Source organism: Anastrepha obliqua, chromosome 4, assembly GCF_027943255.1.
Source record: "Anastrepha obliqua isolate idAnaObli1 chromosome 4, idAnaObli1_1.0, whole genome shotgun sequence".
Taxonomy (NCBI): domain Eukaryota; kingdom Metazoa; phylum Arthropoda; class Insecta; order Diptera; family Tephritidae; genus Anastrepha; species Anastrepha obliqua.
This window is the reverse complement of record NC_072895.1, coordinates 103,008,721-103,027,243: the sequence shown is the minus strand read 5'-3', so window position 1 is coordinate 103,027,243 and position 18,523 is coordinate 103,008,721. Positions and strand designations below refer to the sequence as shown.

Below are 18,523 nucleotides of genomic sequence, written 5' to 3'. Positions count from 1 at the left end.
TCCACCATTTATCCAACTGTACTTTTATTTATCAGAGTTACCAGATCAAATCTTAGTATTGCTGTGAAACAAAGCTACTTAGAAATTAAAAGTTAGAAAAAGACAAATCATTATACCTCGTGTCGAGAAAAAACTATAACAACGTCGTCTTACGCGGTGACATCAGTTGTGCTTTTCATAAACAACTTCTCTGCATTCATACCGAGCTACCTACCTATCTACCTACAATACTTTGCCTTCGTACTCGTTATAGGTACACGAAGCTTACAATGAAATAAATTATATGCCACATCAACAACAACAGCAGCACCAACACCGGCAGCGGAACAGTAATACCAACAGCAACATCGCCGGCAACAACACCGCCGCAAACACCACCGGCATTAATCAACATACATACATGCACACATATGTACGTACATTTGGATGTACAACGTCTCCAACATTGACACCAATACTTGTCGCGCATCGGCAACGACCTCAGAATCGGCAAACCTATATTATTGTATTTTTACAGTAACAACATACCAGAACATCTTGTTATGGCCAGTGCCCATTTGACACATTAGTCATTCTATGCCACTACAACGAATGAAATTTTCTTACGAGCTTACGAGTATGCGAATACGACGATCGGCGAATAAGCACTTGGAAGCTCCCAAACAATTGTTAGCTTCAGTTTTAGCTTGAATCTCGTTGAGTGCGCAAGTGAATTATAGAGGCACTAAGAAAGCAAATATTTGAACTAAAATTTCAATTGTATTATTAGTGTAATAACAGAAAAGAAAACAAAAAAATGCCTGGTAAGTGATGAATTTAGTAACTAAAATGTGTACAATGTGTATGAAAAAAAAAAACACGAGAAGAGAGTACATATGTACATACATATATGCTTGAAAAGTAACCCCAAAATTGTTGGGGGTGAGAAATAAAAGCACTAGTTGGCCTATAAAATATATAAATTCTTTAAACGTTCTTGATCGTCATTTAGATTTTCGCAAATTCACCAATGATCATTAAATTGTTGCTGATGACGTTGATGCGTTTGAATTCAAATTAATATTTACGCATTTAGAAATGTACAAATAATATTTGACTGTACCTTCTATTAGTTGTGGAACTGAACTTGGGTCAATCACTTTATTCAATTAATTCAGGCTGGAATATTCTAAGATGATTTACATATACATACATATATAAGTACATACATATATATGTGTGCCTAAATAAAAGCGATCTAAATTAGCATTGATTTGCTTTATGCAAATTTTAGAGCATTATGTCATTCCCAAGTAAAAAAGTATTGTTAGCAAAGGCAAACTTGGGAAGAATGTAAATATGAATACATATATGTATGCAAACGTATATGTATGTGTGCATGTTTAGCATATTTCTACACAAAATGTTTGAGACTTGTTTTCCTTCTGCCGGTCAATACGAAAACAAAAAACAAAAATCAAAAACAGCTGCCGCCCAGCTTTCAATAAAATAGCGTCGCGTTGTTCGTTGCTGCTGCCAGCGTTGAGAATTAAATGAAATTATAACGAAATCCAAGTAATACACGTACATATGCACATACGTACATTGTATATGCCGTAGCTCCAAAAATAACAATGCATATATAAGTACACACAAAAATATGGGCCAGCTGCTTTCTCCTTGTTTTTTAAATTCTTAATGATATTCTAAGTGGGTGCATTTTTTGAAGCAGCGCCTCTATATACACGCATACAAGTATAATTAGATGCATATGTATATATGTATATGAACATTAACATATACTATATAGTGCATATGTATGTATGTATATCGAAAATTTATTTGTTGAGCGAAGTTAGAATAAAAATTTAATTATCAAGTCAAACAAGAAACACAGCAAGACACAAACACAAACAAAGCAAGAACAACAGCAGAAAGGCCCCAGGTGTAATTTTTTTGTTTTTGAAATACATAAGCTTATGAAAACAAAACAAGCTTAAAAAACAAGTAAAAAGTAGTAAATTGAAATAAAAACATACACACAACTGCTATATAATTTCATAGCAATAATGATGGAAAATAAATTAGATATATAGCCACCACGCAAGTGTCGAACTACATGCATACATGCACAATACAAGGTGGCGCAAAATTACTAACTCTATCCAAAGATTTATAGTTTTTGGAAATGGCGTCGTAAGTCAATCATATTTGACACTTGTGTACGAGACAGCTGCAGTATACAAACATACAAGCAGGTACAGCTCAAAATAAAAATTTCCATCACTTATCATTTTTTTAGTGCAAATTTAAATAGTAAATCTTATTCAAAAACAAAATTGGATGATTATGCGCCACCAAATAAATTGGCTTAAGTATAAGTAAAAAAATTCTATGAAATTTGTACAGAACAACTTATTTGCCTTAGCTGCTTTTACATTAATAAACAGTGAATATATTTTGAATAGAAATCTTCGCATAATTCCCATTTTGATGATTTTATAAGAAAGGGAAAATTTAAAATCCTGACCGCTTGTGGCAAAAATAAGCTTAAGACATGAAAAGCTCCACCGGAACATGTACAGTTTTTCGTAATAAAAGAAGAAAATGGTCATTTAAGGGTTAATTGTGTGACGTTTTGAAACTAGTAGTTTTCTTTTCTTGTCAAAATAAACATTTACATCACTTAAAATAATTTTTTTTTTTTTGTTTTTGAAAAAAGTTATTCAAAAATCGAATTTGATGATTTGTGCCACCAAATAAATTGACTTAACTATTAGTAAAATATGGTAAATCTATAAAATTTTTATAAAACAACTCATTTAGCTGATTTTACATCAATAAACCATGAATAATTTTGAAACGAAGAGTTTTCTTTTCTTGTCGAAATAAAGATTTCCACCACTTAAAATAATTTTTCCTTTATTAAAGAGGTTATTCCAAAACAAAATTGGATGATTAATTTTGCGTCACCTTGTATATGTATTTTAATACGTACATAAATAATTGGAGTACGAGTTAAATTTTTCTCGTTCTTTTCTCATGTGAAATATGCAACATTTTCGAAAGGTGACATTTTTTCGAGAAAAAGAAACAGCATATGTAAGTTTAAAACTTATCCTAGCTTAGCTGAAGACGCGCATTGAAAAACTAGCTCTTGAAATTATAATCATTTTTCGAAGCTTATTCTCCTAAATATATGCAACAAATAGCAAATTAAAAAAATGAAGCTTTGTTCTGTTTATAAAATGTGTGTGCGTTTTTTAAATTCAAAATATTACTAAAACTCGTTATATTAAAATCAAGCTACTTGAATTTAAAATTTAACCTTTTTGCGTACAGACGCTGTGCTCCAATTTTAAAATACTTTCAATTTATAAAAATTAGAATAGGCTTGGATAACCTAATAAAATTATAGTTTCAAACAATTTTTCCTCTATAAAATTCGTATTTATGTATGTATGTAAGTATGCACATTAGGAGGAACCAAAAAAAAAACTTTTTTTCTTAATGCTGCCCATAGATTTGTTGTATGGCCAAAAAATAAGACATCTGTCACCCTCGAAGGGGCGCACTTTTTGCATTGAAGTTTTGAATATTTTGCCTCTCAAGCCTTATGTAAGAATTGTTGACTGACAGCCTATTGGCAATTCTAGGCTTAAGCTTCGAGAATTCATGTAACACTAAAATTATTCTTTCACAATTTTGTGAATAAATAAATGTATTTTTACAGATGGAATGCATCTGGTTCAAGTTTACTGAAAAATCCGTTTAAGAATATTATAAATTTAGATTTATAAAAAAAAGTTATTGATAGCATAACTACTTCTGGTTTTTTCAAGAAACACGCCATTTCCGCAAAGATAGCGTTAAGGGATGTGAAAATGTATGCGTTCTTGAAGAAAGCGACAATCAATTCTCCCATTAATATTATCTAAGAAAAATGAGAGAGGGAGAAAAGTTCTCTGCAGTTTAAGGATTTGAGGTTCAGAGATCGTATGTAGAGCGAAGCGAAAAAATGCTTTTTGGATGTGAAGTCTTTCCTATGGCAATCGACTACTATATTTGTAACTCGTCCCCATATAAAAAGTAATTTCAACAAATGTCATTAATGAAAATAACAAATAAGGGGCGTAAATATTAAATTGGAAACACCAGATGAAGCTATAAATCTTTTAAGGAGAAATATTATCGATTACACAGTTACGAAATGAGTGATAAAGATACAAAAATTGAATGAAAAGCCAGACTAGTTAGTTTGCCACAAAGTGTCAGTGACTAACTTATATAGTATCAATTGCCTTAGAAAAGTCGGTATAGATGGTGTCAACTTGTAAATTATCCTCATGGGCAAACGTACAAAACTCAGCACGAAGCAGCAAGTTTAGTGACAGTGGAGTTACCAGTCTTGAAGCCATGCTGGTTGTTAGAGATTAGGCGCTTGACCAAAAAATACACTTTCTGATTGACTATGTATTGAAATACTCGTTTTTTAGAAATGTGGTGGTAGTTAGTTATGTCAATCATAATAATTTTTTTGAAAATAGATATGTGTACTGAAGGTAGCTTTCCAAGCATCGATAAACACACCCCTTTCCAAAGATCTATTAAGAAGCAATGAGAGAGAATAAACCAAGACGGAACAATTTATGAAAAGAAAAAACAAAAAATTCATCGACATTGGTTTGTGTAGCCGACTTAATGTGCAGAATATCAGCCAGCCCATCATCAAGTGATAAAGAAAGCGAGCCAAAATTAATTAATAATATTACACGTATGGATGTACTTATATATTTCCATTGTTTTGCATAAAAAATGAGTGTTTTTAAACAGAATTCAAAGAGTTGTAAAGGTTGTTTTTTTTAGAGGTTAGGTTTTCAAGTTGGCACTACTTTTTTCGTAGATGGTCTTTTTGACAGCTGTCACTTGATTTATGCTCAGTTTGGTTTGCCATTTCATAATGAATAGACTTACACCTGAACAACGTTTGCAAATCGTGCAAATTTATTACGAAAATAATGGTCCGGTTCGCGCGACGCATCGAAGAAAATTTTGTTCAGCGATGAAGCTCACTTTTGGTTGAATGGGTATGTCAATAAGCAAAATTGTCGCATTTGGAGTGAACATAATCCACAAGCCATTGCTGAGACGCCGTTACATCCTCAAAAAGTCACTGTTTGGTGTGCTCTATGGGCAGAGGGAATCATTGGTACATATTTCTTTAAAAATGAAGCCGGCCATAATGTTACAGTCAATGGAGAGCGCTATAGAGCCATGATTAATGACTTTTACGTGCCTGAATTGGACGATGTTGATGTGGACGACCTTTGGTTCCAACGCAACAATCGATTTATTGAAGGAAACTTTTGGTGAGCGCGTTATCTCGCGCCGTGGACCTGTGGCGTGGCCTCCAAGATCGTGCGATATAACACCGCTGGACCATTTCTTGTGGGGCTAAGTGAAGTCGCTTATCTACGCAGATAAGCCCGAGACGATTGACGTCTTGGAAGAGAATATTCGGCGCGTTATTGCTGACATACGGCCCCAATTGCTGCAAAAAGTGGTCGAAAATTGGGCCTCTCGGCTGGAATTTATTCGAGCCAGTCGCGGCGGCCACTTGCCCGAAATCATTTTTAAAACATAATGGTAAACCCTTATCTTTATAATAAAGCTAAATTCTTGGCCATAACATTAAATTATATGTGTTTTATTTCATCTTGAAAACCTAACCTCTAAAAAAAACACCCTTTATAATGATGCACGAAGAATTGTAGGTTGACCAATTTTATTCTGGAGACTCTTTCCCCTTCATTGCTGTCAATCAAATTCCATCAAACTATCGCTGGGCCAATTTTACTCCTGTGACTCTTTCCCCTTCATTGCTGTCAATCAAATTCGGCGAATTTGATGAATACGATTGAGTGTGTTGATTTAAAAAAAATCGGATATTTCCGCTCATTTTTATTTTCTATTTCTTATAAGCCTCAGCGTATACTTTCAATAATTCAAAATAAAATATATTGAAAATTCTCGAATAAAATGGTTCAACTGAGGAATACAGTTAGTATAGAATTCACAGGGGACCCCCAGGAAAGGGTGTGAAAAGTGAAAACACAGTGCCACCGCGCCAATTGTGGTAATAAATGTTTTAGTAGAAAATGAAAATAATTTATGTATGTACATATGTAGGTATGTGGAATAATATCGTAATTTTTTTACTACCAGTCCGTGTAGAGCGTTTTTTATGTACAGCTAACTTTTGACGTAATCAAATATTTTTCATTGAAATATTTCTTTTCTAGAGCAACAGATAAGACTTTCATAAAGAAATGTAAAATATTTTTGAGATTTCGTGAAGTTCTGGAGCTAAATTAAATTTAAAAATATGTATACATATGTATATTCATGTCCGTTCTGCATCCCGATTCTGTTTGAAAAGCAAAATTATACAGTTTTTAGCCTTTTAAATTGTGTTAAAACGCATTGAATAATTTTTACAGAATCGGGAAAATGGGTATAATTTCATTTCGATTCTAACAAAAAATTGCGAAATCACAGCACAGCCCAGGCTTGCCCATTTTAAAACTTAAAGTAGCTATTTTCATAATCAAAAACTAATAACCAGAATGTCTACTATGAACTGGTTTATGTATTATTTTACTCAACTTCCAAAGATAACAGTTGGCTTAATGCTATTTTAATTATTTTCTTTAATTGCATTGCATATGTATAAAAAACATTTGCATATATGTACATATGTATATGATTAAGAAAGTTGTATAAACAACTTATCTGTAAAAAAAAAGTTTTAAGCATTATTCATCTCCTATCGCTGTTGTCGGGCTAAGTGCGCTGAGAGACAAAGAAAAATATGTACGCATATCAAGAAGGGCGCCTTTTGCGTTGGACTTCAAGCTAATCTCGATTATCGAACAAATGTTAAGCCTTTACAGAACAGTGCTATGTTTACACGGCACATCATTCGGCCTCTAAATAATTCACGAATCACCCAGTTTCCAAAGCGCATTCGTAATTCTTTTTGCCAGCACTGCCACTTGTTTTTCTACTTTGCTATCGGTGATGGAGAAAATAGGAATTTGAACTAGGATTTTACTTTTTTTTTATATATTTTTAAATCTTTTTACTATTTTTTTACTTCCTCCATTTTTAACAATAAGGAAAGGTGTCACTAAATGGCGCAGGCTGGCGAAAGGGCCCTAGTATTAAATAATTTGTAAACAATTTTTGATCCTCAATCACTCGTACGTGAGATTTTCATACGCCTACAAATGTATTGTGTCAGCTTTGCATCCGGCACATCTTAACTGGTTAGAATTCAGAAATCTTGTCAGCCACTTTTTGGCGGTATTTTTTTACACAGAAGTATTTTTTACATGGAGAGATCCATTAGTGATAATCTCCATTAAATTTGCATTTTCTTTTGCTTGTGTTTACATTCTAATGAATCACTTCATAATGAATACGTAATGCATCACTTTATGGTTATTGAGCAAAGCATGCATCTACTCAGGAGTTTCAAATGATAACGTCATTTCAAAGCATTAAAGCAGTCATAACTATTTTATACCGATTACAAATGTATGTCTGTATGTATACTATTTTTATGTGGTTGCTAAGTATGCGCGGAATGCTTAAAAATAATAATGACATCACAACATTCGTCAAGCACAAAAACTATGCACAAACTTGACCTCAAAAGCTAACTCGAATATCATACAAATATATTGCAAGGTAGGTGGCTAGCGGCGCCCTATGTTGAGTGCGTTCGATTCTCAAACTTATGCGGGCAAATTTCTATGCAAAACCAAACTATGTGAAACAAATTCACGATAACTGTTGTGGCAAAGCAAAAAAAAGTAATAAAAACCACAAAATTTATATATTCATGTCCAAATTAAATGTAAAGAAAACTGCGTAGAAACACATAACGGGTACTTTTTAGGCATATAGAACTTTTGGAAGGCTTACCTATCTGTCCAAGTCAACATTGATTGTGATATTATGGTAAACTATCATGCAAGCAAAGACTACACCTAAACACCTTTAAACATTTTGGAAATTTATTGATAAAATCAATGTTCTGTAAAAAATTATTAAAATGATCAAATCTCCTATCTGACTCAGTGGCATTGCGAATAAGCGAAATTGTCGCCCTTAGAGGATCATTAATATAAAAGTAACCTATCAACTAGTGATGCATCTAAAAAAATTGTCTTTAGTATGTGATTTGCGCGCCGAATCGGGCAACAGCTGATCACACTTTTTCAAAAGTAAATATGGAGCCGATGTGATCGCTAACAGTGAGTACTGCAAGCAAATGACTTGGAACGTTTAGGTTCCACTAACCAACGCCTATCGTCGAGGTACCAAATAATTCCCACAAGACAAGACAGTCCGACAGTACCGAAAAAACGCGGATAAATTATGCGGACTCCTTTATGCTGCTACAATCACAACAACAATTACGCCATTTTGGGGGCTAAGTCATATGAAGAAGTGTACTAATAGATAGGCTGCTTAGATTCTTGGATTTGAATTCTCTGAACTACTTTCTGTAGTATTACTCAGGCCACTTCGTAGGGCGGGTGAGGGCATCGCGAATATTTTCCACTCTATTATAATTTTTGCTTACTCCACCGATTAACTTAGAAAAAAAGATATTACAAATTAAAATAAGTGCAACTAGTGCTTAGATTTTTTTGAGACTTTGGGAATTAACAGTCATACCTGTATATGAGGAATTTTGAAATCCAAGAGGATTTTAAAACATTTTCAAATTGGCGCTAACTGTGGCATGTTGAAAGTCAGGGTAGTGTTTTTTTTTTTTTTCAAAATTTAATAGCTTCTAAGTAGTCGAACGGATTTTAATAAAATAAATATAATATTATTACGAAAAAAATTTAAGCTTTGTTTAAAAAATACCAAACGCATTTTTCGATTTAACATTTAAGGTAGTAGTTTGGTCAAATACTCATTTTTTATAGATATTTTTTAGGAATTTTTTTTAAGAAAATAAAATGCGATCGTTTTGATTTTATAGTATGCTATTATTGGTATCAAATAGTAACACAAACATTTTTTTATTTTTTTTTTTACATATTTTTTTGTAGTAGTGTGGCACCAAAGTAAGCGTCTTAAAAAAAAAGATAGGTGGCTTGTCAACAGGATTTTGGCTCTTCAGTACATCCGAAACGAAAAAGTTAAACTGATTATTAGTCTGTAGGCTTGCATTCTGGCAGGTGCTACAATGGGATTTTTTTTTTTTGTTTTTAGAAAAATAACAAAATGACGGACTTTTGAAAAAAAGGTATGCTTTTCGGGTGGAAATCAGACTGTAGTATGGAAAGTTAGGGCTGAAAAGAAACGAAAACCTTAACAGATTTGGCTAAGTTTTTCAATAATTTAATATATATTATTTTTTTAAATTTCTCCTGTCCTTAAAAAACAGAAAATTGTAGAGAATTAAATAGTTTTTGAGGTATGGCTATTTTAAGTGCAGCACATAGCGCGGTTTCCTACACTCCATAGCTACCGAAACAAAGTGGTAAAAATTTAAGTATTTTATTTATTTATTTAATATCTAACATAACATCCATTGGCTATATTTCAACATTAAAAAAAACTACACTGTGGCGGGTCTAACTTTTTTTCCAGCGGCCAGATTGTCTTTTGACAATCAAGTCACTTTTTCATGCTAATAAACCAGCATCGATTGGCATCACGGAAGTACCAACATTTGTCCTGGTACGAGTATCTATTAGCTATAAAAGGTTGCCAGTTGTGCTAGAAAGAGTGCTGCAAAATTGCGTCCTCATTCAGACACAGGCCCATATGCACTGAATTATTTATAAACACTAAAAATGTGTGTCTGTAAAATAAAGTCTGGAAGCTAAGGAAGTCAAAATATTAGCTCTTTGATTGATTTAAGGGGTTATATACTGTTTGAATTTTCAAAAAATTGATTTTTTTTTTTTTTTTTTGTTTCTTAATGTACATATATGTATACATATTTAAGAATACACACAGAAAATTTAATATCGTTCCAGTGAATATTTTCGAAGTAACACGCAAATTTGAAAAGGCGTTTCAGAGTGATTGAAAGTACAAGGCCGGAACGGCAGCTCGTTTTTCTCAAAATGGTGTTTTCAAAGTCGCTGATCAACATTACTCGAAAACGGCTAAACTGATTAGTCTCAAATTTTAACCCATTACTGCATAAAGTTTGTCCTTATACTTATATTGAATTTCTGTGAAAATTTCGGGTTATGGAGATCACATAAATCGAGTGGTGAAAGAAAAGTTACACATTTGTCTGTAGTTTGTTGTAAACAAGCCGTCCGATTAATCGAACGTTATGCATACCGGCACCTCAAGCTATCTCATGAGAAATAAAAACAACCGAATGCTTCTAGCAAAATTTATTTAAAATATTACTGAAAATGAAGAAATACAAGTAAATTAATTATATATAAAACATATTTAAGTATTGGGCTCTACATGATCCTCCATGAAACACTTAGGATGGAGGCCTACTTCACATTTTTGGCATTTGTATTTTGATTTCCCACCACACTTATTTGCACAACGGCGTTCGGAATTTATTGGAACAATCCAATGGTTGAGGCAATCAAACCGTGTAGTAGACAATGGTGTAGCTGGTTTTCGTCCTTGATGTGGGGGTGTTCCCTGTATTACAAGCAGAGTTCGAGCCACATGCCTCCTAAATGCAAACAAGGACTCAGTATCCTTATTACAGCCAAGTAACCGCAAGTAAGCATCCATTTACAATTGAAACATCAACGAAATAGGCAAAAAATGGCCACCACCATTTCCTTATCCGCATCCTTGCACGCAAATTTGCAAACGCCTGATCGCATTTATCCACTCCACCCGTATACTTATTATAGTTAGAAATTAAAGACGGTTGGGGGAGTGCAATTTTTGCTTTATTCACGTGTGACCACCGCGTGGCAGTTGTCATTGTCATGTTTATTGTTATCTTTCCAGCGACACAAAAATACTTCGTCGGCCATCCTGAAATCGGTGTAACCTCGGTCTTCACTCTTAAACATTTTTACATCTTTCAGAGGACAATTTTCTGTGCGATTGGCTCGTAAAGTACCTGTTGCATAAAATCCTATTTCTCGGAGGTGCTTCAACAAAATTAAAGATGTAAAGAAATTATCGAAATACATTTTTATCCCATTATTAGATGGTAACTTTGCAAGGTCTAAAAGCGTGAGGACTACATCTCCACCTAGCCCAAAGATTTTTTTCTCAGCACTTTTTCCTGTATATAAACTAAAGGCAACCATATATTCAGTGCTTGCGCGCAAAGCCCAATTTTTAAATCCAAACCTAATGGGCTTTCCCCTTATAAATTGTTTAGCGTAGTGCTTTCCGTAATATGGAATCATGCTTTCATCGACACTATAATGTACGTCTATGCCGTAGTGCTTTTGGAAAGAATTCCCGAGACTATCTAGTAACGGGCGATTTTATACAGTCTATCAGAATATGCAGCTATTTGGCTATTATCATTGAGGTGCAAGTTTTGGAGTACTGATTCAAACCTGTTACACCTTATATTTTCGGAAAGAAGTTTTGGAACATCGTTGTCTCTGGAAAAATAAAGTCGTTTATTTGGTAACTTAGCATATCCTGAAAGTATTATTCCTCCCAAAATGACATCAATTTCATCTTCAGTAACCATCAGCTGTTTATTCTTCTGCCCAATGTAAATATTACTTTAGTCCACAATTTGTTTGATCAATTCCTGATTGAAAAACAATTTAAAAAAGTCTGTAGGAGTCTTATAGTTAAAAGCTTCTTCTGATGGTATTTGTTGGCTGAATTCTGTGCAAGAAAAATTTGGGATTTGTTTCTTCCATAAGTCAACTCTTCTGTTCTTGGCTGGTTGTAACCCTTTCTTTAAAGTCGAAAGTGGTACATCATCTTCGCTATCGCTACTCGAAGAGGACTCGTACAAAGACTGATCTTGATTAGATCCCCTATTTGTGTGAAAACGACGGAGTTCGCACTTAGTTCGCAATAACTTAGGTCCTAAATGGTTCAAATTAGCATCGTGCTCTTCATCCGATTTATCACTGTCCTCATCTGTGGCTTGGCCTTCAAGTTCGATTGGTGGCTCTACGTAAATAATATTTTCATTGTTAATATTTCCATCATCGCTCTCCAAAAGGCTCAAAATTTCATCTACAGTAAATCTGGAAAACACAAAAAACCAAACCACTTAGAGCCTGCTATGCATAAGGTTCGATATATCGGACGCGACAACTAAATACTACAGTAAATGTTTGATAATGAAGCAAACTTCACAATTTTTTATGTTTTGCTTACTAACACACTTATGCACTAATAAACACTTGTCACTAAAATTGTTTGCTAAAAATATACCCAAAAAATATAAAGAAATATTTTACCTTTTACGCGAAAAAGTCTGCTTGCAATCCGCCATACTGAAAAATTTAAAATAACGGGAACTCTTTGCGATGGGTCGACAAATGAAGGGTCGCCATTGTTGAAGAAATAGTTTTCTTTCGATTACAACCTTTAAGCCACCTCCACATCACATTTGCTTGATACAAATTTAATTTAACTCATGCCCGATATATCGAACGTTATGCTGTAATGGGTTAACACGAGATTCTTAAATATATTTTGTAGTAATTAATCGAAGATTTTTTCTCGCTGAAAAATGTGTTTTTTTTTATAAACAATTTAAGGCTGAAATTTTGGTCAAAAATCGATTTTTTTTTTTGAGAAACCGCCATTTTATCAAAAAAATTTATTTCCCTTACTCCTTCGATCAATTAGTAGGTTTAATATTACTTTAACGGTTTTTTAATTTCAGGGGATCCAGTTCAGAGATAAAGTGTTCGCCGCAAAACGTCTTTTCAGCTGTAACTCCTTTCCAAATAAATATTTTTACTAATACTAAGTCGTAAAATACAGTTAAAAGACAACATATATTAATATGTGTAGAAATTTTTAGATTAATAAATTTAAAAGTTTTCTAAGAAAAAATTCTGGAAAATTCTCTTTTTCTCAGCCTTCTAACTGTATATAACCCCTTAAAAGCAAACAAAAAGTGGTACACCAATAAAAACAATACCCGCTACAAAGTTTCGCGCAAATGCGTTGTTTTTATTTTTCAGTTTGTTTATTACACCCTCTATTCGCACAATTAGCACAGCCGGTAGCTACCAACATACACACAAGTATGTTTGTACATACATATGTACATACGTACGGTAAATCGCAATGAAAAAATCACGCTTCAACAGTAAAACGCTGTACTACTTAATAGTCTCGCAATAAGCGTACACCACCTAGAAAATTCTAGCCAAACAGCAAATTCTTTTATTTTTTTATATACATATGTACATACATAAGTACATATATAAGTATGTTTCAAGCTTCGGTTGGAAATGATGTCATGTTTTATTTTCTTTTTAAACCTATTCTACAAATATTTTCTACATTACGAATTTATTGCGCTTCTGCTCGACGGACAACAAAACATTGTTAATTAGATATTCTAGGTGATGCTGGAATTTTTTACTTACATATATAAACATTGGAAAACATACGAACGTTGGATTGCAAAAACAATTTTTTTTTTTCATATCAATTGTTCGAAGTCATGAGCTGCTAACAAAAACAGGTAGTAAACTGAAAGCGCGCTTTTCTCATCCAAACTCGTGATATGGATTTTTTTAGTATAAACACGACTAAGTTTGAATATTGGTTGGTTACACTATTCACTAAGTTTGAATATTAAGTTATAATATATTATAAGTAGTAATGGATGACTGCCTGCTGGAATATTGCGGGTCCCTGAGCCATCCAATGTGGCCAGTGTCAGTTATAAACCAAAGGCGGAAAAGTGTATCCACCTAAGAACCATTCGAAAAGCTCTGAACAATAAAATCACACAAAAAGCCTCTAGGTTCCTAAAAATCCCGTAAACTTCGCTTGTAGTTCGCCAAAACATATAAAGAAAATGAAATGGCTCTTCGGCAAAAAGTTTTGTTTACAAATGAGTCAAAGTTTAATATATTTAGCAGCGATAGCGGGGCAAAAGCTTAGAGGAAAAACAGTACTGCACTTAATCCATAGAATTTAGTATTAACTATAAAGCAGGGCGGCGGCAACGTAACACAGACATCAGGCGCCTAAATACCTCATTCAAAGACCCGAACAATATACATATTATGATAGTCCATTCATACTAGAAAACATCTTCAAGGCTACATAACCTCAAATATGGGCAAAAATGGTGTTTTTTGCACTTTTAGGTTAGGATATCTCAAAAATCAGAGCTGATAGAGCAATTCTGAGGCCAGATTTGGATTTAGCGCATCATAAACCTTTGGAAATATATAGTCTGGTTTCTGGGTCTGAATGTTGGTTACATTTTGTCGGCCTGTGTAATCATGTACGCGCTTCGCTAATGTATTGGTTGCTCCGCTTAGCAGCTCAAAATCATACGACTACATAAAGATAGCGGAAAAAACTTTTAGACAAAAATGTTCACAAAAGAATGCTCTATAAAAAAGCTCTGATGTATATTTTCCATAAAATCAATAAAAAAAAAGTTATTACGCTTTAAAACAATGCATCCCTTAATTTTTCGCGTAATTTTGTTTATAACTTTTTTATTATTAATTTTACAATAAAAAGTTTTGAATGAAAGTTGTAGATATTATTATTATCTACAAAAAAGTATTTTACAAAATTTTCGTAACTTTCGAAATTCACGAGATAATCGCAAAAAACCAGTTGCACCCTTATTTCCAAGATGGCGGCCGCGGGACACAACCACCGACCCCGAAAACTCAAACTTAAGTTCACAGTGATGGGCTTTACATAATAAAACCATAAACTCGCATACTCCTAAAATTACGAAGTTAAATCCTCTTTTGACTGGACTATAACTAGTTTTAAAAATAATTGAATTTAAATGCCCCCCATGCTCGTTGACACAAGTGCGGCATCTTAGTAAAAAGTTGTTCATTGCTGCTTTGAGAGTTGCGACAGGAATAGCCGCAATTGTTGCCCGAATGGATTGTTTTAGTTCATCCAAATTTGTTGGCTTTGTTTTATAAACTTCTTGTTTACATAAACCCCACAAGAAAAAGTCAGGTGCAGTAAGGTCAGGCGACCTGGGGGGCCAACGAAATTCGGAGTTTTTTGAAATCAGTTTATTGGGAAATTTTCGTCGCAACTCTGTCATAACAGTCTGGGCTATGTGAAAGGAATTCTCTTTCGGCGTAGTTCTGGATAGAAAAATTCTTTCAGCATTTTCAAATAACGGTCTCCAGTAACCGTAACGGTGTGACCATTTTCTTCAAAAAAATAAGGCCCGACAATACAGCGTGAAGAAACCGCACACCACACTGTCACGCGAAGAGGATGCAATTCCGTCTCGTGGAGTATCTGTGAGTTAGAAGTACTCCATATTCGACAATTTTGTTTGTTCACATTGCCGTTTAAATCGAAATGGGCCTCATCAGACATGAAAAGGCAGTTTAACATGTTTTGGTCTTCTTCCACCATTTGCAGGATCTTCTGGCAAAATTCCAAGCGAATCGGCAAGTCTGCTGCATTCAGTTTGTTAATCATTTGAATTTTGTAGGGAAATAAGTCTAAATCTTTGTGCATTATTGTTTGCAAATTGGTGTCGGCTGACACCAAGTTGAGCAGATAAGCTTCTTGTTGAAATCTTTGGATTGCTTTGTATAGCTGCAGCTACAGCAGCGATCGTTTCCTCCGTCCGAACTGGTGGGTTTCGATGATAAGGCCTTCTTGCGACTGTTCCTTGCTCAGCAAAATTATTCACCAGTCTCATTATGGTCCATCTGCTCGGGGGATCGCCGCCAAACATCCGCCTGTACTCTCTCTGTACCAAAACTACGGACTCCAGTGCGTGATAGCGGCGGACTATCCAAATTCTTGTTTGCGTGTCCCAGTTATCCATTTTAATAAATTTTAAAGATCAATCTGCAAATTAAAACAAAAATGGAACAGATAACTTAAAAAGAAAAAAAGTTATTCAATTTTTTTTGGTAGCGGCTTTCATCAGCCACCCTGTAGATTGAACTTCTATGATCAGAGTAAATCGCGTTCTTAGAGTGAAGTAAAGCATACGGCGGTAGATATCGATCTTCTTTAACAGCTCAATGCTAAATGATAAGCTCGGTTGCGTGACTCATTCAAAAGTGCTCAGTTCAACATAACTCAAGCCTAAGTTTATCGTATCTAAATTCTTAGTAATCTTCTAATTGAACTAAAAACAATACTTAGTAGCGTCTTATAAGTCAGTTAGGGTTTATTTACTTTAATTTATTCTGATTGTTCCATAACCCATATCAACGGAACTGAGACGCCAGTTCTGTTGTTAGAATCTCTCTTGGCAGGTTGGTTTCAAGTCAGCTAGCGCATCATCGCGTCTCATATGAATACAGTTACTAAAATCTCTGCTAGAGACCTCGATAATATTTAATATGGTAGCCTCTAATTTACATGCATTTCAACGTGTATGGTATGCCAAGACTTAAATCAATATTTCCAGTTTTCAGCTGACAAGAAATTCGTGTCGGATCTTGCATACCTACATCAGCTAAGAGAGAGTTGAATAACACATTGACCCCAATATTTTAAAGTTAAGCGCATTTTTATTCTTTTCTTATTACTAACAAACGTATGCATATTACTATACCAACAACAACAACAACAACAAGTGTGTAGCCCATTTTGTACTCACAAGCTATTATCACCTGTCAAAAAAAGCGCCAATTAGCACCGAGTACTAGAAAATGAAGAAAAATTAAAGATTTTTCAACCCAATTATCTGCTCGTTATCCATAGATTTCTTTTGCATACAACTAAGTTGTTAATTTATTTTAGTGTATTTATCTCTTTACAGAAATCAACACTCCCGACAAATTGGAATACCAATTCCACCCGGTCTCTGGCGGTGTGTTCACATTTAAGGTGCGTGCCGCGCACGATGCCCATTTGGCGTTGACCGCCGCCCCCATGGAATCCGATCCCATGTATGAGGTGTTCATTGGTGGCTGGGAGAATACCAAATCGGTGATCAGAAAGGATCGCCAAAAGCCCGATGTTGTGGAAGTGCATACACCTGGCATTTTGGAAGCTGGTGAATTCCGCGGCTTCTGGGTGCGTTGGTACGACAATGTCATTACTGTGGGTCGTGAGGGTGAGGCGGCAGCCTTCATGTCGTACGATGCACAAAATTTGTTTCCCATCAACTTCGTGGGCGTATGCACCGGTTGGGGTGCCAGTGGCACTTGGCTGATTGATGGTAAGACGAATTTTTACTTATTTTAACTATTGCAAAAAAATACTTACACCGTTTTTAATCACCGCAGACGTTCAACAAGCCAGCGCTCCCGTCTTGGGTTTCGCTCCACCATGCGGCAGCGGTCCAGGCTGTTGGGTACCAGCTGCCAATGGCACCATTCCACCCAGCGCGGTGGAGGGTGGTTTCGATGGCAGCGAACAATTGTACATTGGGCGCGCCCGTCACGAGGGTGACCTCATTCCCGGCAAATTGCATCCTTCACATGGTGTTTGTTACGTCGCCTGGGGTGGCGGCGAACACGGACACGCCGAATACGAAGTTTTGTGCTCGGGTGGCGGCCAATGGGTGCCCGTACATGATGGCAACATTCCACCAAACGCCTTCCCTGGTGGCGAAACCGCCGGAGGCGAACCCTTATTCATTGGCCGCGCCACACATGACGGCACCATTACTGTGGGCAAAGTACAACCTACGCATGGATGCTGCTACATTCCGTATGGCGGTGAGGAAGTGGCCTACAAGGAATTTGAAATTTACGTTGCGGCCTAAATGGAGTAAACCACACTTCGACGGTTAGGATATCCATGGCAACACGCGCGTTTAAAAATCAGGCATAAAAATATAATTAAGATGAAAGCAAAAAGTAACTGCATCCAATATGTAAAGTACATATGTAGAAGCGCACAAACTGCACTCAATTAAGCGGTTGATGATTATTAAGAAACTCGAATATATGTGCATGGCTTTGTTGATTGGTCGAATTGTATTTGAAGAAGTAGTAAGAAAAATATTTAAATAAAGAATCTCAATGGCCTTATTAGCCGCACGAAAGCTATACGATCAATTATTATATTTTATTCCATTGTTCTCAGACTGTTAAAGCTATTAATCGATTAAAAACATAAATTAATTACATATTTACTTGCAAAACAAAAATTTATTTTTTTTGTCAACTGAGTTTCATTAACATTTTCGAGAATTATTATTATATTTTTATAAATGTATTTATGTATAAAATAAAATGAAAAATTAAATGATATTTTCACACTCGAATGAAATTTATGTAGAGTTAATTAATAAAATGCAAATAAATTGTTGAAAATATGAAAAAAAACAAAAAGCCTTATTTTCATTGGCGAAGATAATTACAGTAGAATGAGGTAATTTCGC

General features: G+C 34.8%; 1 protein-coding gene across 1 annotated transcript; it reads left to right on the top strand.

Moving 5' to 3' along the window:
• Positions 1–668: 668 nt before the first annotated feature.
• LOC129246093 (C3 and PZP-like alpha-2-macroglobulin domain-containing protein 8) lies at positions 669–18,131 on the top strand. Its single transcript, XM_054884628.1, has 3 exons — positions 669–803; positions 16,952–17,353; positions 17,421–18,131. The coding sequence occupies exons 1-3, from the start codon at positions 797–799 to the stop codon at positions 17,900–17,902; spliced, it is 891 nt and encodes a 296-aa protein (XP_054740603.1). The 5' UTR covers positions 669–796; the 3' UTR covers positions 17,903–18,131.
• The last annotated feature ends 392 nt before the right edge of the window (positions 18,132–18,523 follow it).